Raw genomic sequence first — 24,149 nt, 5'->3', positions numbered from 1 at the left:
CGTTGCCCCTCCTACGGGCCCGGGACCGGCGATCTTTGTGTCCGCGGGGAGCTGGGGAGGAGGTCGACGAACTTCCGTTCATCGATCCCCTCCCCGTTCTATGGGACCGGGAGCGATGCAGATTGCATCACTTCCGGTCCCTGGGCTGTCAGTTCTGGGCTCCTGCAGCCCAGCTATAAGCTATTGAAGTGCGATCTGCACTTCAATAGCTTATTTCCAGTGTAAAGGTGACACTGAGGGTCTTTTGGACCCCCAGCATCACCTTAAAGAGGACCTGTCACCACCATCTGCTATTACATGGGGGGGCTTGCAAGCCCCCCCATGTGATAGCAGTCAAAGTAAAGTAAAAAAAAAAAAAAAAACAGTTTTTAAAATTAAAATGAAATAAAATAAATCTAATAATAATAAAAAAAAAATTAAAAGTCCCCCGCGAGCACGCGCGTCGCCACGTAAACACGCGTCGGGTGCGCCTACGCATGAAAACGACGAACGCGCTACACATGTTGGGTATCGCCGCGCACGCCGGAGTGAGAGCAATAATTCTAGGGCCAGTATTTTGGGGTATCTCTAAATTGATGACCTGTGGGGGCTTTTAAAGCGTCTTTTATTGACTTTTTGGGGTACTGCAGTTTTTCGCCGTTTCACGGTCGCACGCAATCTGTAAACTGGGCATGTTGGGTATCGTAGATGAGGTTGTAACCTCATCTTGTATATTTCATTAAAAAAATGGGTAATTTGTTGTGTTTTGGGGCATTTAATTAAATTTGTCACTAAATTTTGGGGTTTAATAAGGAGTTGCGCTAATATTGCGCAACATAAAAATTTTCAACTACCACCATTTTATTCTATAGGGTCTTGGCATTCAGAAAATATATAATGTTGGGGGGTTTTACGTCATTTTCAGGCCTAAAATGTGGAATATAACATGGGTGCAAAAAATGAAAAAAGGGCCTCAGTCATGAAGGGGTTAATAAAACCTGTTTGGTCTAATGATATTAGTTGGGGCATCAGGCGACTTAGTCTAGTTGCTAGAATTTTAGCGAATATTTTAATATCTGTATTAAGTAACGATATCGGCCTGTAACTGCCGCATGTAGTGACATCTTTGCCTGCTTTAGGGAATACAGATATTTGTGCATGTACTGTAGCTGGTACCGGTAACTCTCCACTGAGGAGGGAGTTAAAATATTTACCTAGATGGGGAAGTAAATTATGTTGGAAAGTCTTATAATATTGTAATGTAAAGCCATCAGGCCCTGGGCTTTTCCCGTTGGCCATGGCGGCTATGACCTGTTGAATCTCCTCTAGACTTATATTAGATTACAAAGTTTCCGCCTGGGACTTAGCTATAGCGGGTATAGGGATTGAGGCCAAGTAGGTCCGGATTAGATGTTGTTCTTTTATTTGTGCATTACTCTCAGGTCTCACATTATGCAGGAGTGAATAATATTCCTTAAAAAGAAATAGAGGATGATGTATGCACCATTACGTCCTCTTTAGTTTTTATCTTAGCCACGAAGTTCCTACTTTGTCTATCTTTCAGGAGCCTAGCTAGTAGTTTCCCCGGTTTATTACCTAGTTCATAAGAATGTTGAGAAAGATAATTTAGGGATTTTTTATATTTACAAGATAGCGCGTCTCTCAAAGCACCCCTTGCGTTTGTTAATTCCCTAAGAGCCGAGGCGGTCAGAGACCTTTTATGGAGCTGCTCTAGGGCAGTTACCTTTGCTGTGAGGCTTATTTCTTTATGGGTGTGCTCTTTCTTTTTACGGGAGCCCTGAGAGATAAAGGACCCTCTAATTGTGGCCTTATGGGCCTCCCATATAATACCCGGCGACTCATCTCCCTCAGCATTTTCAGCAAAATAATACGAGAGGTCTTTTGTAAGGGCCGTCACTATTTTATCGTCCCGTATGAGAGATTCATTTAGCCTCCATATGAACGGTGTATACTTGTCCCCTGGAAGCCTCAAGGACACCATCACCGGGCGTGATCTGAAATAGTAGCAGTTAGGATGGTTATGTCCTGAATAATCCCTAGATGGTAATGGTCTACTAGAATGTAGTCTAGCCGTGTATATGTATTGTGGACTGCTGAGTATACAGTGTAGTCCCTATCTCGAGGGTGGTAGATTCTCCATATGTCAATCAGTTGTAGTTTATGTAGCAAAGCTTTAAATGATTTAAGTTGTTTAAAGGCTATGTGAGAGCGTCCTGCGGATGAATCCAAGGAAGGGTCCATGTGAATGTTAAGATCGCCTGCATAAATTGTTATGCCTTCCTGATAGTCTTGCAGAAGGCGTAATGTCTTACAAAGGAAAGTAGTTGGGGCTTTATTGGGCGCGTAAGTTGAAGCAAATGTAAACAAGTGGTTGTCGATCGTTCCTTTAACAAAGAGGTATCTCCCGTCAGGATCTGCTATTGTAGACACGTGTTTAAACTGGAAATTTTTTTGGATGCCGATCGCCACCCCTCTTGAACTACTCGAATCGGAGGTACTATAAAACCACGTCGGGTAGTGTATTGAGGATAGACGTACATGAGTATGATGGGAAAGGTGCGTTTCCTGCAAAAACGCAATGTCGCAGCGAAATCGCCACAGTTAATATACCAACTGGTGTCTTTTAGCCGGGGTATTGAGGCCGCTGACATTATAGGTTATTATATTGTAATTGGCCATCGGCATTCAAAAGGAAGGTGCAGCAGAGTTCTTCTTTAGTGTGTCTGGATAAATAGCAGCTGTCCCTCCTGGTCATAATGTGGTCCTTTGCTTCAAGATGGATTTCCCTTTAAGAGAAAAAGTTAACTATGTACAAACAGAACCATAAAATTTATTAAAGGAGAACTATGGGGTCAGGGCTTTTCCCCATAGTTCTCCTTAGAGTAACGGGAGGACACAAACTAGCGTCCTCCCGTCACCCTAAGCTCAGTATAGCGCAAGCTACAGCTCGCGCTATACTGAGACGCCGTAGCCGGAGCGGATCCCGACATCCTGTCGAGATCCGCCCAGCTGCCTGAGTGACAGCTCGTTCTGCCTATCTAGAGGCAGAGCCAGCTGTACACGCCCCTCCACCGTCCGTTCCGCCAGTCAACGCTGGCGGATCGGAGCGGGGAGGGGGGAATCCATCCCCTCCCCTGTCACGGCAGAGAGCCGTGACAGGATCGAGAATGTAATGCTCAGGTGTGGCTTTAAGGGCTGGCGTGGATCACAGCTTCGGTTTTTAGTAAGAAAAGATTGGTATTCTTTTACACAGTCCTGGGCAAACACAACCTGGTATAATTATATGCAGACAAGATTCTATTTAAGATGCTTAGTACTTTATTAAGTGAAGGTAGAGAGGGTTGAAGTTGGAGCAAATGGGTGTAGGCAGTTAGCAGAGTCACAGTTCTTATATGCAAACATATGAAGGTATTTAACTTGATACTTGCAGTTTTAGGCAGTCCGAGGTGCTCTGCTGCCACCCAGTGGTGTTAGAAGAGAATTGCAGGTCTCCAATGATAAGGGGTTCTATGAGAGGTGATATTTCAGGAGAGAGGCTGGAAGTGTGCAGGACTATTGGAGAGGCTTGTCTCACCAGAGAAGAGGGGCACTGTCCGGCCCAATAGGGGTGGAAGCGGAAGGGCCCAATATAGGAGAGAACAGAGGGGCTCTGTCTGGCCCAATAAGGATAGTGAGGAGGTTCAGCCGCGGAGGTAATTGCCTGGCATCAGGCTCCTAGCACGAAGGTCAGGCAAATGTCCCCGGCTGTTTAAGTAGGGAAAAGAGGAGGAGCCGGGTGATGTCGCCGTGACGTCATCCGAACTCCGACGGAGCTGATCGAGATGTCGGAACCCCCGGTGGAGAGATAAGAACATTACAGAGAAGTGAGCGAACACCGGCATGTGTTCGCTCACCTCCCGATCTACTGAGCCGACCTGTGACAGTCTCATTGTCACAGGTTGGCTAGAACTCCTTTAATAAAACAATTAGACCTTTGTAGGCAGAACTATTTCGAGTTTCAATGCAAATGGCATTTTTAGATATTCAGTCAAATGTAGCGTGCATGCAGAAACTTTCTTTCCTTTATAATCTTCTTTGTTAGAAAGGTTCAATCACCCTTTAAGAAACTGATGAACCAAATGGGAATGTCATGAAAAATTAATCAATCTGTACCCTTAGGAAATTAAAATCTGCAAGTAATCTGCAAGTGATGTTACAATAATTACTTTGCAAACAAATATTATAATGAGCACAATATCGTCTGGTCTAGTTGCATTCTGGTCAATGGTTTTCAGATAGTTTGGGTTTTAAATTAACAGAAAGTGACCATGTAAAAAGAATTGCATAGTCTATCCCAGCCATTTCCCAGTTTAAGTCAGAAAAATGTCTCAAACTTGACATAATTTTGTGAAAATGATTGGTTGTTGAAACCACAAGGCCAGAGCCGGATTAAGAGCATCCACAGGCCTGGTGCTGAGGATTTTGATGGGCCTTTTTATGGAAATGGCGACAGTCAGCCCTCTTCCTTCTGTCTGGGCTGTGATTTGTAGTCTCTCCACAGCTTGGAGTCAGTGGTGGAGCACCAGGGTTGGTTGCAGCTGCGACCCTAGTAGATCTGCCACTGACTCCAAGTTATAGAGAGACTAGAAATCTTAGAAATACATTATATAGCAATGCAGAATACTGCCAACTATAGGGAACTACAAATCCCTGTAATGCATTACAGAACAATATGTCTGTGAAGGTTTTCATTCATCCAGGTCATGGTATATCTGTAAAAAAATAAGTCAAAGCAACTGGACTTGCTGTATTTTTTTCTCGACGTTTCACTGGTCATCCAACCAGCTTTGGATCGGAAGACCGGATGACTGGTCACTGGTCGAATGACCAATGAAACATCAAGAAAAATACAGTCCAGTTGCTTTGACTAATTTTTTTTTTATTACAGATATTACAGAGCATTGCAGAACACCACCAGCTATGGACTACAAATCCCAGCAATTCATTGTAAAGCACTGCAGAATAATACCATTAGCTATAGAGGACTACAAATCCAAGCAATTCTTTATACACAAAAGCAGAATAACATGAAGCTACATACTACATACATGTGTAGCTCTGGGTTCACGGCCTGATGTCTCCAGGGTCTCAGGAGAGCTGTGCGGGGTTTAGGGGGGCTGTTCAGGTTCTTAGGTGGCCAGTGCGTCTCTATGAGGGCCAGTGTCTGGTCACCCGCTATCCAGGGCCTATTTGCAGGGGCCGACCTGGAGCAGGAGCTCCACCACCCCTATGTTAATCCGGCCCTGCACAAGACACAGATGTAACTCAAAGGAGCCAAAATATAAAGATAGAGGACAGTAAAAACTGTTTGAAGTTGACTTATTTAAGGAGGGCACGAGCTCACGGCTCTTTTTGGAATTTCCACTTTTCATATGTTTTAGTCCTGATTAATTGTTATTTCTAAAAGCAGACATGATTTATTCTTTGTGCATATCCATTTTAAATCTGAATTCCAAACACATATAAAATACATCATTCAATGTATTTTCTTAAATGCAAGCATTGTAAGTACCTGACTTTGACTTGGTATCAGCTTCTGCTATACAGAAGACAGCTCAAACTTGGAGAGGGAGAAACAGCACAAGGAGCCAGTCCGTTTAACTGCAGTGCTAGTGGACTAACAAAACATGCTTATAGGAGGAGATGACAGAGAGCTGAACTCGGCAGTTTGCTTCTTCTTTATCCACCATCCAGTCACCGGATAGAGGGGGGACAAGACAAGTTTTTGTTACCTAGCTGTAGTTGAGACAAATCAAACATCCTGCCAGGTGTGGGTTGCAGGGATGTTCCGTGTGGTGTAGCTGTTTAAATATCAGGACTGGATGGACAGAGCTACAAAGCCTTTATATTAGGACGCACCAATACTGTTTTTTCGGAACCCTACCAATCTGAGAGACCTGGAACAGTTGGCAAAAGGAGAGTGGTCCAAAATTCCTGTGGAGAGGTGTAAGAAACTCATTGATGGTTAAAGGAGAACTATGGGGTTAAGGCTTTTCCCCATAGTTCTCCTTAGGGTAACGGGAGGACACTGACACCACCATGGCAGCATATCAATGGGACATATCAAGCAAAAACAAGGGAGGGCAAAGTTAAGATATTTATCTATTTACACAATTGTTAAACACATTCAGAACAAAACTTCACCATGGACAAAACTCCTGGATAGACCCTGTAATGGGACAGGAACATATACCAGGTTACTGCCTTCCAGTATAACTCTGGAGGTACACTGCTAAATCTGTCCATAAGTATGAAATCCTTCAGTAGAGTGAACCCAGAGATTGATCTGTGGCTCCATCTGCTTGACCAGCCACAATGCATGTGACCTTAGTGGATGCAGAGAGCTCCTTTCTGATACCGCCAGAAAGATAACAGATCGACCTGAAAGAAGGTGACTTAAATGTACTTTTTCAGCATGGCAGCCAGATTTAACCACCTCCCGTCCATTGGCCATTCCTGAACGGTCGGACGGGAGCCTTATAGGAGCGGTGCCCAGCGCGCACACAAGTGGGGAAACTGTCAGAAATGTAAACAGCCAGCGATGGCTGTTTTACATTCAAGCGATCAGGCATCTCTAGAGACGCCCGATTGCTTGTATTAGGTGCGGTTGTGTGCCCCCCACTGTCACGGCCACTGCCAGTCCCGAGATTGGCTGTGACCGGCATGGCGACTCTATCACTGGAGTTCAGTACACAATCTCCCTTTGATCTCCTCTCCGGTCCCCGAATGCAGGAAGTGATGTATATTACATCACTTCCGCATTCAGGGTCACTCTCCAGGCAACAGATGCTGGTGAGAAGCTGCTGAAGCAGATCTCTGCTTCATCAGCTTCTCTGGGGGTCCCTAGGTGACATTAGGGGTCTTGGAGACCCCTGATGTCTCCATAAAGAGGACCTGTTATGTGAATTGGCTATCACATAGGGGGTTTCTTAGCCCCCCCATGTGATGGCAATAAAGTTAAGTAGAAAAATGTTTGTGTTATTTTAAAAAAAAAATTATTTGTGACTTTTTTTATGCTTCTTTTTTTTTTTTTTACAAAAGGCATATTTCAGGTGTGGTCGTTTTCTGCTATTTCGCGGGTGCGCGCAATTTAAAGGGTCAAGCCCTTGTTTGGTGTCTATTTACCCGACGTGACCCCGTCTTTTATATTTTAACAAAAAATTGGGATGATAATAAATGTTTCATAACATTTCATAGGGAAACAGGTTTTTTTTTTTAAATGTAGGGTACTTTTTTTGTTATATAGTAAAAAATAAAAACTCCAGTGGTGATTAAATACCACCAAAAGAAAGCTCGATCTGTCCCCAAAAAAATGGTCTAAAATTTGTTTCAGTACAGCGTTGCATGACTGAATAAACGTTAGTCAAATTACCGCAGCGCTGAATACTGAAAAATGGCCTGGCCAGGAAGGGGGTTTAACACCCTGGTCTTTAAGTGGTTAAGGCATGAGCTGAAACAAAACTTTATTCTTGAACATTGGCAACAGTGATGTCCTATTTAATTAGAAGGATCTTCCATCCAATGAATAGTGCTGGGAGAGAGATGTAGGATTATACTGTCTGGGACATGGTAGCAATAAGATGGTTTGCAGCCTAAGCTTGACTATCCAAAACCCTCCTCCCTGAGGGGATTGCTGTAAGAAAAACTATTTTACATGTTACAGTCCATCTGAGTAAGTGTGATCTAGACGAAGTCGAGAAGTAAGAACATATCCAGCACTATTTGTAAATCCTAAGGGAAAATGAAGTGACTTTCCTAAAGAGTAAATCCTGCGCAAGCCCTTAAGAGCTGGCTTATCAAGAAATGAGCTGCGCATTGTGTCTCAGAGGATGCGGATAGAGGGTACTGATAGCCAAGTATATATTGCTTGCCTGAAGAAAGTCCAATATATCTGTCATGGCAAGGGGAAGAGAGTCAAAACCCTTTGAGCTTGCAAAGTCTATGATTTTATTATTCCACACTGTAGAATATGTGACATTTATTAGGTGCTCTAGCATACTAGCAAGCACTATATGACTAAAGAGGAGCAATCCAGGCAAGGCAGACTTTACTTCCAGCCTCCAAGCCTCTTAGGGTAATTTAGGATGTGTTTGGATGAAGCCTCTACTGTAGAACGTCTGATTTTTTAGGATAAGTAGAAGATTCTAGTGTCAGAGTCTACAAGAGAGAGAACCCTGGATGGATGAGTCACAGTCAAATGATTACCATTGCCCTACCTGGATAATTGAGGGTCCTATTTAGGAGCCTTAAACCAGTGGGACTGATGGAAACATATAAGCATAAAATATCCAATACTCCTGCCATTAGAAAGCTCACTCTTAACAAGGAGTGTCTGCACTCTGTGCTCTCAGGCCTTGTTCACACCAAATTTTTTTAGTTTAAAATGGGCTTTCAGTGCGTTCCAGGGCGTTTGCAAGCATTTTTGATGCGTTTGCATGCGTTCCAAAGCAGGTAAAATAGGGCCTGCTGCAGTTTTTTACCTGCACTGGATCTGCTCTGGAACTGAACACTGCAATGTGAACTGGAGCTAAAAATACCATTGGAATACATTGGACGCAGTTTTGCTCCGGTCTGTAACTGCTCTGCTCTGCTCCTGATATTGGTGTGAACAAGGCCTTAGGGATTACCATCAGGTTGAGATCTGGATAACCCACTTGCTGCTGATCCACAGGAAACTGCTGGATAACAAAGCATTAATTGTTGTCCAAGGCTTTCTGCCTTATAGTGTCAGCCAGGAAATTCTGGGGAGTTCAGCGCTGAATTCATGATTGGCGATACCGCCATCAGCAATGAGCAGTTCCTTCATCCCTTGTGACAATGAATCTATGGAAAAAACATCATCCTGTTGTTCAGTGAATCAATACAGAGGGTCCATGGATTTGAAAGGCTCTCTGAACTCCAAGATGCTGGAGATTTCTTCCCCCATTGGACTGTCACGTGCCTTGGACTAAGAGGTTGTTGAAGAGATTAGCACTAAGAATCCATTATTAACACTATCACTGGATAGGGACACTGATGATGACAGTTGAAATAGGCTTGCGGCCTTAGCCAGAAACAAAGAATCTCATATTTGGAATCATCCTGATCCTGCGGCACAGGTAATTTTTTTCTCTGTCATCTGAAGAATCCTGTTGAAAGACCCTCAGCCTCCAATGAGTCTAATTTCACTATCCGAATTGATTTTGTCAACTTGAGACAATGGGGTGCCAATGAGTAGGATAGAGACTTGATCTGCCTCAAACAAAAACACTAAGACAGCTGCCTACTTGGGAATTCTCTGAGTTTCTTTGAAAACGTCATCCATTGTGTTGGCATTGCTTGGCTTTCCCTGTTGGGGAACCCTGTTAAATTTGATCAGAGCCTAACTTAGGATGTTCCTGTGGACTGCCAGAGTATGAGAATGCTGAACTATAAGCAGGATGTTGCCAAAAATAGAGTAATACTTGAAGCTTTGTTCACTCAAGAAGGCAGTAACTGAATGTAATATTTGGAAAATGACCTAGGACTGTGGCAAGGCCAAAGGGCAGATAAACAAATTGAAAGGGTAGCTTTAGAATGGCAAGCAAGACATTTGAGAAAGTACAGGTGTACAGGAACTTGAATACGCCTCTGCCAGGCATAACATCCTATAGCCTGTTGATGGCTTAAGTGATTGAATACAGAGATTCCATATGCAAGATCTGGATCTTGATACCTCTGTTCCAAGCATTCAAAACCAAGACTAGTCTTAAGTCTCCTGGTTTTCCCACTAGGAAAAAAACAAAGGATAAAAAGCTTGACATTTCTGGACTGGAAAGATTATGAGACACCATTTGGATATGTGTACATAGAACCTAGCGCCTTGCTTACACCAAGGATTCTGATGGGAATGAAATTGACTGGAAGATAAGAAAAACTTGACAGTGTTCGTCTTGAATTCTTAACCAGACCCATGGATCCTGAACAGGATATGCTCAAACTTGCGCAAGCTCCCACAACCTGGGACCTACTGGTCAATTTTGTACTAATGTACTGATATGTCCTTTGATCTGTAGATGGCGCTGTAGTGCAGTGTTAGTCTCTGTGTGCATGCTTATCTATGAAACACAGGAAGTTCTTTTCCTTTCTGTTTTCTTTAATATTCAAGTAAAGTAAAACTCAATTTAGCATTCCTCAAGATCTTAGTGCTTTATCTAAACATATAACCAACAAGAGGAACCCTGAAAATAACTTCTCCTGCGAGGGAGTAATCTTGGCTTGTTGAAATGAAGAAAAGCTGATTGTGAATTCTTCCTTCACCCGTGACTTTAAATATTGTTGTGTGGTGAGATCTCCACGAACACAAGGCAACCGCAGTCCCGGATGAGCAACACAGCATATCCATAGCAGCTTTACTATAAAGTCACTTGCTGATTCATTTCATTCAGAAATTACCATGCCCCTGATACCTTATTGTCAGCCACAAGGTCTGCTGCTGTGTTCTTAGGCCAAGTATGGATTGTCCTGGCAAGTAAGAGCCATTACTAGCCTACGGGTGCTCCAGAAAAAGATATAAACTTTATTTACTCATATAAAGTGTCCTTATGCCTAACTAGCCAGATGACTGTTGCATCGATCATGAAGATAAGTTAAAGCGACAAACCTCATCTTGAATGGGTATATATTCCTCCCAACATATGGCCTTTTTAACTGCCTGATTAGGGGATGACTAAAGGCCCACAGTAAGGGAATCCTTGCCAGTGAATTATCACTTAAGATGTATGCTGGCAAAACTCTGTAACTGATTGCCTTAGGGCTAGAGGGGAACTTGTGGTGGATGCAGCTGCTTGACCGGTCTAGTAATTGACAATTCATAAAGTACATCAACTCTGTTTAAGGCTTCAGACCTCCATCTTTCTGCCTCTATTTACTGCTGCCCCTGCATGTAAAAGGTTGCGCAGATTATTGCAGGCCCACGCTGCTCAAAAGGTTGTACAATTCTTAATCCTAGTAGCAGGATCTTGCATGTTTAGCAGCTTTATCACAGTTTGAAGAGGACCTTTCATCCCAAACTGAGCAGCTTATTGCTCCTTTGGGGAGCAGTGCTGGCAATAGGGCTGGAGAAAGTTATAATCCAAAAATCCATGCATGTGCCCTCCGAGAAGCAGCAGTGGCAAAGGGCTGGAGAGATTTACAATCTATTAGCCCCTGCATAGACACTATTCTGACTCCGATTGTTGTGATAGCGATTTATCCCTTATTGAGACCTCTATGCCTGGCCTGTATAAGTAGATTCAATCACTGAGGACATTCATTGTCAGATAGCTGAACTCACCAATACCGTTTAATCCACAAAGGTTGCTTTATTCTGAACGTGAAGACAACAGGATAACAGCGATGAATGGTTACAGTATTATGCGGTCAAAAGATGATGCCTTTCCTAGGGTACTATGCAGAGTACATGTGTCCTGATTACATGTGGCTGTTAGCTGTGGCCATGACACAGGAAATACAGACCAACAAGAAGGGTGGGGCTTACATACAGAGGAACTGTGTCATCGATCTCAGGGATATCAGGGAAAGTAACATAGAAAAATATATACATTACCACAAAAGGCCACTAGATGGCAGCATAGGAACTAACATATAAAACGTCCATAGAAAATGGTATAGAGAAAACAATCTATATAAAACTTCTATCTAAATAAACTTCTATGCCCCATTGGGGAGGCACAGACACTCTGAGGAACAGTGCTAACAATAGAGAAAATATTTACATTTAATTGAGCCATTGCATGTGCACTCACCTTATAGAATATAGCCAGTCTCTTGGGGGAAGGGGGTTAATGCTATCTGGGAATTGAACACATGATCCAACCTTTGCAGTCACAGATAAGCTGAAGAGGATTGATATGATTAAATTGTACCTGTCAGAACCAGCTGGACACTAACAATGCGGTATACATGGTAGCCACATACTCACCTATGGGGTAATGAAGGGTTATAGCACAACAGGACCTGACAGAACCTGCTAGACATTAATCACAATGCTGTATACATGGGGCAATGAAGGGATTACAGTATAACAGGCAGAATAAGCCTGTAAATGAAGCAACAACTCAATTATATATTAACAGCGCTGAGGAACCACAGGTGTCAGCAACAATACTCACATGAAAGGCACTCAAAGAGTTAAGGCACCAGATTGAAGCTTTGAAGCTGACAGAGTTAGCAAACAACAGATTTCTGTAAGATCCAGCTAAAGCTGTAGTAGCAGCTACAAGTGGCAGCAGCCTGCACCGAGCAAGCACCTGCAGATTAAAGCACCACAAGCAAACGAATGGACTTTTAGGGAAAAACCTGCAATCTTCAGCTATGGCATTAGTAGCACCACAGAATTGCATACTTCCTTTCAATGCACCTGTAAGGTTTAAGCACACATGGAAAACTGAATAGCTCTACAGGCATAATAAAAGATATTCAAAGAAGATTCAGCCAGAGCAAAGCAGGACTTCAAAGCCATAGGAAGAAGTAGCACATTCACTACTTAAACTAATTGAAAGAAAATGGAGTGGATCCTACATGTCATCTTGTCCATGCGTGTGATTATTCCAGGACAACCATGGTTTCTTCAGAGTCAGAAAACCAGGCTCCAAGCAGGTGTTGTCAACATGCCGCCATGATGGAGGAAGCATCCGAATATGAAAGGACCCCAAGAGACCATTTCCTGCACCCCAAACTCTGAAGATATGGGGAGAGGCTTCCCTTATAAAATAGCATTTAGCCACCTGAACAAATGGAATTTCACAACAAGGAGAGGCTGAACCTGTGCAACTATCTGCAAGCAGTTTGCATGTTCTCCCTGTGTTTTCATGGGTTTCCTACCGCTACTCCAGTTTCCTCTTACACTGCAAAAGACATGCTGGTAGGTTAATTGGCTCCTGTCTAAAGGTGCCCACACACCTTGGGATAATCGTACGATAATCGCGGGAAACCCCACGATCATACGATTATCGCAAGGTGTGTGGAAGGCGTGCGGCTGTTTCTACTGTATGGTCACACGACTTTTATCTTAGGAACATGTTCGAAAACCCGCCGAGAATCGTACGATTGTCGGCGGGTGTGTGGCATTTTCGTAAGATAAATGCCGCACGGGTCGGTGTGCGCAAGCGCACATAGCCCATTCAACATTGCGGTCATCAGAAGCCTGCCCCTCAGAAGGGCGGGCTTGCGACTATCGCAAGTACGATCTGCCTGTCTAAGATGGGCAGATCGTACGTTTTTTTAATTACCTTACAACCATCGCAAGACAAAAGTCTTGCGATGGTTGCAAGGTCTGTGGCCAGCTTTAATCAGCCCTGTAGCATGTGAGATAGAGACCTTAGATTGTAAGCTCCTTGAGGGCAGGAACTGATGTGAATGTAAAGCTCTGCGTAAATTGTCGGTGCTATAGAAATGCCTGAAATAACCATTCATGCAGCGCTATTGGTAAACTTTATAGGGGAACTACAGTATTTGTTCATCATCTATAGACATTTTGATTTGTTCTCTGGAATTTAATGTTGTTGAGACTTCTGCATTTTTTTTCTATAATTTCCATAGGAAAACTACCGAGATGTACAGATGTCCCAACAGACCCAAGATTCAGATTCAGACAGATCAGTGGATTCCGAGGAAGAATCTGTCTTTAGCCAGGTACATCTAGCACATTTAAAATGCAAATAATCAGTTGTGTTTTTAAATAATTTAACACACTCTGAACAGCGTTTGGTCAGTGTCAAGTCAAAATTGATTTATAAGAGTTCACGCGTTTATAAATTGGTGTTTATACCCTGGTTACCAATAAACATTTAATATGGGGTGCTTTCATGTGATTATGTGTGCAGCGCATATTGGGCTTTCTTGTATGAAAGACCAGACTTAGCTGTGCTCTTGATTTCCAATTTTGCAGATTTAAAACCCAGATGGGCAACATCTCTGCTGAGAGAGGAGAGATGGTTGTTTGTCCCCCCTCCGACTCATTCGGAGGGGGAGTGTGTATAATCTGATATACTGATGTTTAGATGAATGCTGTCATTGAGACAGGTAGTTCAGGAAGTTTTCTTAGCGATGGCCCGGCATTGTTACATGCTCCTCTATACTAAGAAGTACAAGGTATGTAGATTTACTCTCTATGTATCTCAACAGAGTGGCACAGAAGAGAAGGAGAGGAACTATACGTTTCTGAGAATGGGCAAAGCACTCCCTTAATATAATATTTATATACTAGTTAAGGTGCTCATACACTGCTTGAATTTAGACCAAGTCCTGCTGACTTGGCCAAAATGTGAGCAGTGTGTGGCCCTCTTGGCATCCCTTGTACAACAGTTGATTTTTCAGTGTACTTTTGACAGAGGAGCTGGTCTGAAAATTCTTGGCCAAACAATGAGTTGAAGTCACTGTTTGAATATTCTGACAGCAGCACACCCACCACTGTCAGAATACACTAGCCTGGCAGAGGAAATTTCCTAGTCCACTCTGCTTAGCACGGATGGTGTAATCAAGTGTTTTTTCTAGTGTATGGCCAGCCTAAGAGCAAGATATTCAATAATTGTCAACTAGTCAGAAATCGGATTGAAATAATTGCTAACTGCTATGAACACCATTTTAACCTCTCATAATTACTGAATTCTGATAACTGTAAATACAGTATACCCATGATTATCTGTGCTGTGTTATGAAATAAAATCTATCTTACTGAAACTATATGCAGCATTATGCATTACAATTTCTCCTTGTGGTAGTCTTCTGCTCTTGTGACCTGTCTATTCAGATAACGTAGTCTTCAGCATTCATAAATGGTGACTGGCTTACCTTTTTGCTCCAGAAGGGCTCTAGGTCTGGTGTAAGTTGCAGTTCCCACAGTTACACAGTCTCTCATCAGGACTTTGAAAGCACTCGGCAAGGCTCAGAAACGGACGATACACTTCTGGATGACCTGCTGTATGGACCCCAGTGTCGATCGTCCTGTGAGAGTGGCACTGATAAAGACCTCTCTCAAACTTGTGCAGGAAATTATAGGAGCTCTCCATCAAGGAATGTATTTCAACTGGTGAGCAAAATTTCAGAATTTGCTATATTGCTTTAGAAGTGTCAAGATGGTAAAACTAGTATAGACTCCAGAGCCAGCAAAATCAGGAATACATTTCAAATGAAACAGGTTAGTAATGTATTGTATTGTGTACTCGCCATGTATTGAATATTAAAAGCAAGGTACTTTATTGTACACAAAGTTTGAAGGATTATTCAAGAAGAGCTGCGGGTAATTTTTTTAATAACTCGCGCTGTGGGGCTAACCCTGCACTGCAAGTGTTAAGTGCTAATTTTGGTCTAGGGAGGAAAATAAAAAAGTTATACTCACCCGATCCTCAGAGTCAACTTGCTCTTAGACTGGTCCCTGGAGCCTCTCTCTCCCTCTGCTGCAGTGTCATCACATTCTATATACACTGAGTGGCCAGATTATTATGAACAGCCCATCAGTACTTCGTTGGGCCACGAGATGACTCCACGAGATGACTTCGTTGGGCCGCCTCGTGACTCCACGAGATGTTGAAAGGTGATGCGAGGAATCTGACACTGCACTGTGACCCTTCTGTTGTCTTGTACCAGTCTTGCCACTCTCCGTTCTGCCCTAACATTGACTAGTCGTTGACGGCCACAATTCGCACGTTCAGACCCAGTTTTTTGTCTGACAGTCCAGTCTTTAAACACTTTAACAATGAGCCCCTCTTGAACATTTAAGGAATTCTGCTGTTTTGCTGATACGCGCTCCATGGCTCGCGCCAACAATCATCCCACGTTCAAAGGCTGTTAAATCGCATTGTTTACCCATATCTTAAGAAAAAAAATAACTTCTACTGTCGTGGTAAACAACCTGCTTCCCTATTTATAATGGTCCGGCCCTCTAGCAACTTCAGCGCAAAATTATAGCTAATTATAGCTAATTTGCCTACAAACGTCAGGTGGTCATAATAAACTGGCCACTCAGTGTACAGTGTATAGGATGTGAGGATCCCGAGGGACATAACATCGCTGCAACAGAGGAGACATGCTGCAGGAGCTGCTGTCAAAGCCAGCCGGCTCAGAGTATCAGGTTTGTATAATTTTGTTATTTTCAGCACTTGACCAAAACAAGCACTTGCAGTGCAGGGGCCCCACGGCAAGGGTTAATAAAAAAAATTACCCTGGGTTCTTCTTAAATGATCCCTCAAATTTTATGCTCAATGAAGTACCTTGCTGTTAATTAATAATATTATTATAATACAGGATTTCTATAGCGCCAACAGTTTGCGCATCGCTTTAATTAAAATATATATGTGTGTGTGTTTATGGAGGTTTACATACTTTCCAAAAGAATATAGTATGTTACCAGCACACCAGAATCAAGTGTCCAAACTCGTCTTTATTGACGCATGTACATCTTGACAGGGGAAAGGCAACGTTTCGGGCCATGAAGGCCTCGTTCACACCATCCTCATAGGTGAGTATGTGGCTACCATATACACAGCATTGTTCGTGCTTTATTGTGGCCGGAACGCACTGGATCGCATTGTTCATGCCTGCAGGCAATGATGTGCCTTGCGTTCCCATGCGTCTGATAACATTGCGGTGCCATTCACTTCAATGCACTGCCACACCCCCTCCGGCCCCACAACAAACTGAAAAGGTCAATGCGATCCAGTGCGTTCCGGCCACATTTGGGCCGGAACGCACTGAGGATGGTGTGAACGAAGCCTTAGAGTATCGTCATCAGGCACAATATGACGGGCAAACCTTCTAGAGTTTGCCTCTTCTTCTATTCTTTAAAATAGAAAAAAGTCATTCTTCTAAGAAAGTACTACCAAATTGGTCTGGTCCATACGGGACCAACGGCCAATCTTGAAGTGCTTAGAAAACACGAATGATGCCGTTTTCATTTCAGGTAGTTGCTCTTTTTTTTTATCTTTAGAACCATTTGTTTTGGCTACAAGGTACACACCCCACTTCTGAGAGAGTCAGTGCAATGATATGGGAGAAGAATGAGTGTAAGAAAGCTGACATGTCAGTTCTGGATATCAGTGGGATCATTATGAAACAAGTGAGTATTTGAAACAATTGCTATGTATTGATTTATGTGGCTTTTGTATTGAGGTTTGAGTGGTTGTCGATATTCCTTGTGTTTTTTTAGGCCCCATTCACACTTGCAATTGGGACCAATTGGGTAAGTCTCAGGAATTGCTCAGTTAGACTCAATGCCAACAGCTGTGTGGAGCACTATACAAAGCTGCCTTTCAGACATGGTGCGATAACCTGTGGACGATTGCTCCAAGATGGAAGTGGTTTGGCCCAGGGGCAATCATCCGCAGGTAATAACAGCATGTCGGATTACATGAAAATGGATGTGGGTGCCGTAAGATTTTATTGCTTTGTATAATTTTATACTTAAATGATCCTCACTATATAAACAGATTCCTATGGGATTTAGATATCATATAAACTTACGACTGGTACCAACTGGCTGCTAAGCCATTCATATTTTTTTTATTAAAGCGAAAGTTCAAAATCTTAATGACATCTTTACTAAAACATTTTCCATTATTGGCTCATTTTTGTTTTTGCATACGTAATTAATTATCTGCATCCTTCACCACATTCGTTAAACCAATAATGGGAGTCAATACAGTTTCATCTAACAAAATGGAGTGGGGGGGATACATTTCTGAACTAACTTTTATTTGCTTTATAATTGATTTCTATTCCTCAATGTCTTCTCTTTCCTTTTTCAGGTATCTCTATCCTGCTATTATGTCCTCTATCCTAGTTTCTTTCCTTCATGTTTTAAGCCTGATTCCTTTCAACATTTATCTAATTATCTTCCCTTATAAAGTGATAAAAAAAGTGTATTAAAACCTACTCCTACGTTGTCCACCACAAAGAGTGCCTTCGTCAGGGATTCTCTTATACTGTGTATTGGTACCAATATATTATAGAATGGCCATCCGCTCATATGAATCTCACAGAACAATTAATGAGACTCACCCAATCGGCCCAAATCACAAATATGCATTTGGCCTTATCTTTTGGGCCTTATTGTCTGCTGTAGATGCTGTTAATCTTAGTGGTTAGCACTTCTGCCTTGCACCACTGGGGTTCCACAAATTCAAATCCAGTTTCCTCCCACATTCCAAAGACATGCTGGAAGGTTAATTGGCTCTTGTCTAAATTGACCCTCTTATGTATGCATGTGAGATAGGAACCTTAGATTGTAAGCTCCTTGAGGACAGGGACTGATGCGAATGTGCACTGTAAAGCACTGCGTAAATTGTCAGTGCTATATAAATAATCTTTAAAAGAAAATATTGTAAAACAGGCAGAATGGATACATTGTATATCAGTAACAAACACTGCTTAAAGCAAACCTGTCATGAGAGAAATAGATAGGGTGCTATCACTAACATGCTTCTGAAAATGCTATTTGCCTGTTTTTTTTCTGCTTGCATTACTTTCTGTTACTGACCCAGAAAAAGTATGACACATTAAACAGGGTAAGAAAGTCAGAGCATCCCATCTAAATACTTCCTCCTTCCTCCAGATCACAATGACATACTGGTAGCTAGGATTTTTTAGAAGGGGATTAGCAATGGCAGCTTCCATGTTCATCTCATGATAGGTTTTCTGTTAAGGAGACCCTGTCACCAAATTGCAGATAAAAGCACTAAAAAAAATCAAATATTTTAAATGCTTACTTGGACTGTTTTTCCCTTTCCATAAATTACTTTTTATTTTTTTGCAATGTGCCTTTCAACTTGGTACAAAATTCTCTAGGAAGAATCAGTTTCTTAGCACAACAACATGGCTGCAGCAGTCTCAGGGCTTTTGGATTTGTACACAATTTTATAGGTAAATAACATGCAAAGAATATGTTAAATGCATATATGATCATATGGGAAGCTTTTAGTTGTAATGAATAGTCTGGTGACAGGGCCTCTTTAGCCTGGATTTTTTTCTTAATATTATTGTAAACAATAATTATTGCAGTTCAATACAGTTACAGTAATTGCAGAATAATGGTAAAGAAAGGGTTTTTGCAGAGATATACATTTTCACGATCTGTCTACACATTCAGCTTCACTGCAGGCCATTGAGTTATTGTTAATGATAATATTATATTAGTAGTAATATTATAGCTGAGAATTTGTACATTTGTAACTGTTTCTAAGCAGCTGAGAAGGCAATTACTAAACCACAGTTATTACTGCTATTACTGCTACAGTATGCTGCAACACTGCATTTCTGGATCTGCTGATGGTGATCAAGTGTTCTTGTGGAGGTGCTTCTCCCCATGCCACTGCTAGATGTCCCTATTGCTCTTAGTATGGCCCTTGCATGAGGAGCTCACTGGAATTGCTGGGCAACCCTGTACCTGTCTGTCAGAAATGCCCTTGGGAAGGGTATAAGTAGGTAGGCAGGGAGTTGGTAGGGGGTTTAATTTGCCAATGTGTAGGACACTATTCTTGATTTTTAATTTGGGGCCTGTCCAGGAGGGACCATGTAGCAAGAGCCATTACTTTGTGGGCTTCCCCTTGCGGGGGAGTGTAAGGACATTCTCCTACCTATGCTGAGGTAAGCCAGGACATTGCTATACCCACTACAGAGTGTAGATCTCGCTCTGAGTTGCTCTCTTGATACCAAGAACTGTTGCATCATTGTGCCCGTTAGTCTGTATGGCTGTCCGTACAGTAAATCATTCTTCAGTAAAGTTGCATGCCTTTTTAAGGAGCCTGGTGTGGACTCTTGTTCTGTACCAGTAGAGCAGTAGACCTTTGGGCATGTCTCAGGGAAGAGGAGCAGGATGATTAGGCTTTTTAGAGGGCCTGGGTCATGGTTAGGCCAGGCTGGGGTGTCCCAAGGAATATGATGTCTTGATATTCCACCCCATGAGGCACAGGACCCATGCTAATAGACTGCAGTGCACCCCAAAACAGCCTATCCAGCAAAGATTTAACCACATGTAACATGAGTGAATGTGACACGTGGTGGTCACATGTAATCACATACCTGTATGGGCCCTGGTGCTGGAAATTCAAAATCCAGCTGGAGCAGAGACATGACAAGCTTCAGCCTGCTCAAAATGAATATACCCCCGATTTATATTCCACTAAGCTTCCTTAAAAAGGGAGATAATTCACCTCCTTCTTGTGGTCCAGTAGCGCTCACCACTTGAATAAGACACTCCTGGCTTTACCGAAATCGAGGGGAGGGATTGGGTTTCCAGACCTCCAACGCTACCACTTGGCGACTCATATGGCACGTGCGTTCAAATGGTGTAATCTGGCCTCGACCAGGTGCTGGGTGCACCTGGAGCAGGACTCTTCTGCAATACCGCTGCCATGCTTACTTTGGCTGGACAGGGATCGCACGTTTGAGGTACAATCCCATCCGCTCGCTGGCTACACGATATGTACAGCTACAGGCCTAGTCTCCTCAGGGACATCCCCATCCCTGATGACACCGTTAGTGGGCAACCCTGCTTTCCCTCCTGGCATGGAGGGTGGCCCTTTCGCATGACTCTCCCGTGCCAACCAATTCAGAATTTCCCATTTCTGGTCTACAGAGTGTATTCCCAGCCTCCAATCCCTTTCCACCATGACATCACCACCTCTACTTCGTTGGCATGCGATGCAACTGCGTTCCTTCCTTACCACCCTGCTTAGAATGGGAGCTCCGACTGCAGAACTATGTGGGAAGAGCGAACATGGGGAACGTGGCTTATCGCAGGCCCACGCTCTCCTAAGTTCTTAAGGACCTGGAAGAAAGATCTGGACCACACATTTTCTCAAACACAGGCGGAGTACATCTTATACTTTGCACACAAGGCCTCTATTAGTAGCGTCATACAAGAATCGGGCTACAAAATCATCACTAGATGGTACTATGTGCCGACCATCCTACACAGGATGTTCCCTCAGACATCGCCACTGTGCTGGAGATGCGGCCAAGAAGCGTTCAGACCCACCGCCCTTCCAACTATGGTTGCAGAAAGTGGAGGAGATGCATGTCCTCGAAGAGTTGACTGCTGCTCTACACCACAGACTGGAGAAATTCCACAAAACATGGCATTACTGGGTGGAATTCTTACAGTCTGAGGATTTTCTCTCTCTGTTCAATGCTACACCTGCCGAGACAGTTCCCTCTAGCCCACCCTCTGCTGACCTTGATTCCCTGTACCCTGCTCCCATCCTATTGTACTGTTCTTAGTCATATTGTCTGGCACCTGCTGTATGCCTTTTCTCTTCTTTTTGTTTTCCTTTTCTTCTATTTTGATGACTCTGTGATTAGTTTCTGAAGTGATGGGTATGCTCCAGGCATGTTTGCTGGACATATCATTGAAAGGCCCGGATCAGATTGCCATTCACGCTTCACACGAGGTCTTTGCTACTAAAGACGGTTACGACACACACAATTCTGTGCCTTACAAAACAACTGTATTCACCCATCAAGATGTTGTATTCTTGTTGACCTATTGTTGCACTACTATTTGTAACATTTGTCACTTATGATCTGTTCTTTCTGTGTCTGGAATCTTTGAAAATATCTAAATAAAGAATTTATTTTAAAACAAAATAAGTTCAGCCATCTGATTTGGTTATATCAGATTATAAATATGATAATAAATCAGGGCTCTGAATGGCACCTAGGAATTTAGACAACTTTCCCAGGAACTACATAATGAAGTGCTAAGCAATATTCAGCTCTCAAAATTGCATCAGTAAATAGAGAGACTTAAACAAGTTATCAGTGATATGTTGCCAAGCCATCTGCTTTTGTTATATATTTGTCATTTTCATTGTGAAAGTGATCTTCAAATACGCTTCATCGCTGACATTCTACCTGGATGTTTGAAGCACCGATCAGTGTGCAGGTAAAAAAGGTTAAAGCAGTAATTATCACATTAATAAAATGCATGACATCCCAAATCCCCGGACTTAGCTTCCTTTGTCATGTTGATACCATCAAGATTTGTTTTAATTAATCTCCACATCATGTTTAGCAGCTGCTTTGTATAACATTTGTATTTTTATTGCAACTTCAGAAATTGCAAAACCAGTTATTGATTTATTTTGAAAATGTAATACACAGAATGCAATTGCAGCATTAATAAAATAAGAAAATCAATGCCAGCCTCACTTGTACTTTTATTGTGTTGTGATTTTTTTCCTAGAATGTTTTTATGTGCACTCTTAAATTGTCTAAGGCAGGGGTCCTCAAACTTTTTGGACAGGGGGCCAGTTCACTGTCCCCCAGACATTGTTGAGGGCCGGATCAAAGTTTGAAAAACGGGGGGCGTGGCTGCGGTGCCATTGACTTTAATGCACCCCCTCACGTCCCAGAACTTGTGCCATGGTTTCCTGATTGGTTAGGAAGCCAGGCTGCCTACCAACAAGTGAAGCTTGCTTCCTAGCCAATCAGGAAGCCAGACGGCACGTCATGACCCGCCTCCGGCTTCCTGATTGGCTTGGAAGCTGATTTCACTTGTTCCTATTCATCTTGGCTTCCTGACCAATCAGGAGACCGGCTTCCTGATTGGTTAGAAAGTCAGGCTGCTTAGGAACACGTGAAGCCGGCTTCCTAGCCAATCAGGAAGCGGGTCATAATAACCCACCACCCGGCTTCCTGATTGGAAAGGAAGCTGGCTCCATGCTCCCTCATCACTACTGGACAGAGGGGTAAGCATCGGAGCATTTGGACGAGTACTTGCCCAAATACTCTATATTGGCACCGATACCGATACTAGTATCAGTATCGGTGCATCCCAAGTGCAAATCCATTTTATTGATAGTTGCCATTCAAACAACATGCACATTTATGAGTCTGATGAAGGGGACCCTGCCTTGCCCCAAACGCGCTTGTCGTTTGAATGACAACTATCAATAAAATGGATGTTGCACTAACATGGAATCTGGACATCTGTTTTGATCTTAGTTTGAGGACCCCTGGTCTAAGTGGTGTATTTATACTGCAGTGTGGCCACCAGATGGTGCTGAGGAGCACAGGAAATTTAAATGCCCCTAGACTTTTGGTGGCCATAATGCAATGCGAATGTAAAAGTCAGATTTCTGCAGAGCAAATGGCTCTGTAAATATTTGCTTATAAATACACCCCTTAGTAGTCAGATTTATTACATGGTGAGCCAATATGGACTTATGGTAAAACAAAGCATTTCCTTTTCTCTCTGAAAGTGTTGTTGGGTTGTAGAAACAATAATAATAATTATTGTTGTCATCGTTTTTGGTTTTCTCAGATCATGCTTTCTTTTTCATTGCTTATTAAAACCCAACTCCAGGAAGAATGTTTTTCTTTACAGGTGAAACTCGAATAATTAGAATATCGTGCAAAAGTTCATTTATTTCACTAATGCAACTTAAAATGTGAAACTAATATATGAGATAGACTCAATACATGTAAAGCAAGATAGTTCAAGCCGTGATTTGTCATAATTGTGATGATTATGGCTTACAGCTCATGAAAACCCCAAATCCACAATCTTAGAAAATTAGAATATTACATGCAATCAATAAAACAAGGATTGTACATAGAACAATATCGGACCTCTGAAAAGTATAAGCATGCATATGTACTCAGTACTTGGTTTGGGCCCCTTTTGCAGCAATTACTGCCTCAATGCGGTGTGGCATGGAAGCCAGTGCCTGTGGCACTGCTGAGGTGTTATGGAAGACCAGGATGCTTCAATAGCGGCCTTCAGCTCTTCTGCATTGTTCGGTCTCATGTCTCTCATCTTTCTCTTGGCAATGCCCCATAGATTCTCTATGGGGTTCAAGTCAGGCGAGTTTGCTGGCCAATCAAGCACAGTAATCCCACGGTCATTGAACCAGGTTTTGGTGCTTTTGGCAGTGTGGGCAGGTGCCAAGTCCTGCTGGAAAATGAAGTCAGCATCCCCAGCAGCTCGTTTGCGGAAGGAAGCATGAAGTGCTCCAAAATCTCCTGATAGACGGCTGCGTTGACCCTGGACTTAATGAAGCATAGTGGACCAACACCAGCAGATGACATGGCTCCCCAAATCAACACAGACTGTGGAAACTTCACACTGGACTTCAAGCATCTTGCAGTGTGTG

The 24,149-nt window shown here is 42.8% G+C and overlaps 1 protein-coding gene across 1 annotated transcript in view; it reads left to right on the top strand.

Moving 5' to 3' along the window:
- Positions 1 to 24,149, top strand: part of LOC108793588 (putative homeodomain transcription factor 1) — a 103,335-nt gene that overhangs the window by 28,873 nt on the left and 50,313 nt on the right. The window contains exons 3-5 of the mRNA XM_018564578.1: positions 13,621 to 13,692; positions 14,867 to 15,088; positions 16,985 to 17,113. Of these exons, the coding sequence (XP_018420080.1) occupies positions 13,621 to 13,692; positions 14,867 to 15,088; positions 16,985 to 17,113 (423 nt within the window). The remainder of the gene's footprint in view (positions 1 to 13,620; positions 13,693 to 14,866; positions 15,089 to 16,984; positions 17,114 to 24,149) is intronic.

Source organism: Nanorana parkeri, unplaced genomic scaffold (genome assembly GCF_000935625.1).
Source record: "Nanorana parkeri isolate BGI_ZX_2015 unplaced genomic scaffold, ASM93562v1 scaffold761, whole genome shotgun sequence".
In the NCBI taxonomy this organism is placed as follows: domain Eukaryota; kingdom Metazoa; phylum Chordata; class Amphibia; order Anura; family Dicroglossidae; genus Nanorana; species Nanorana parkeri.
This window is presented reverse-complemented; position numbering and strand designations above follow the sequence as displayed.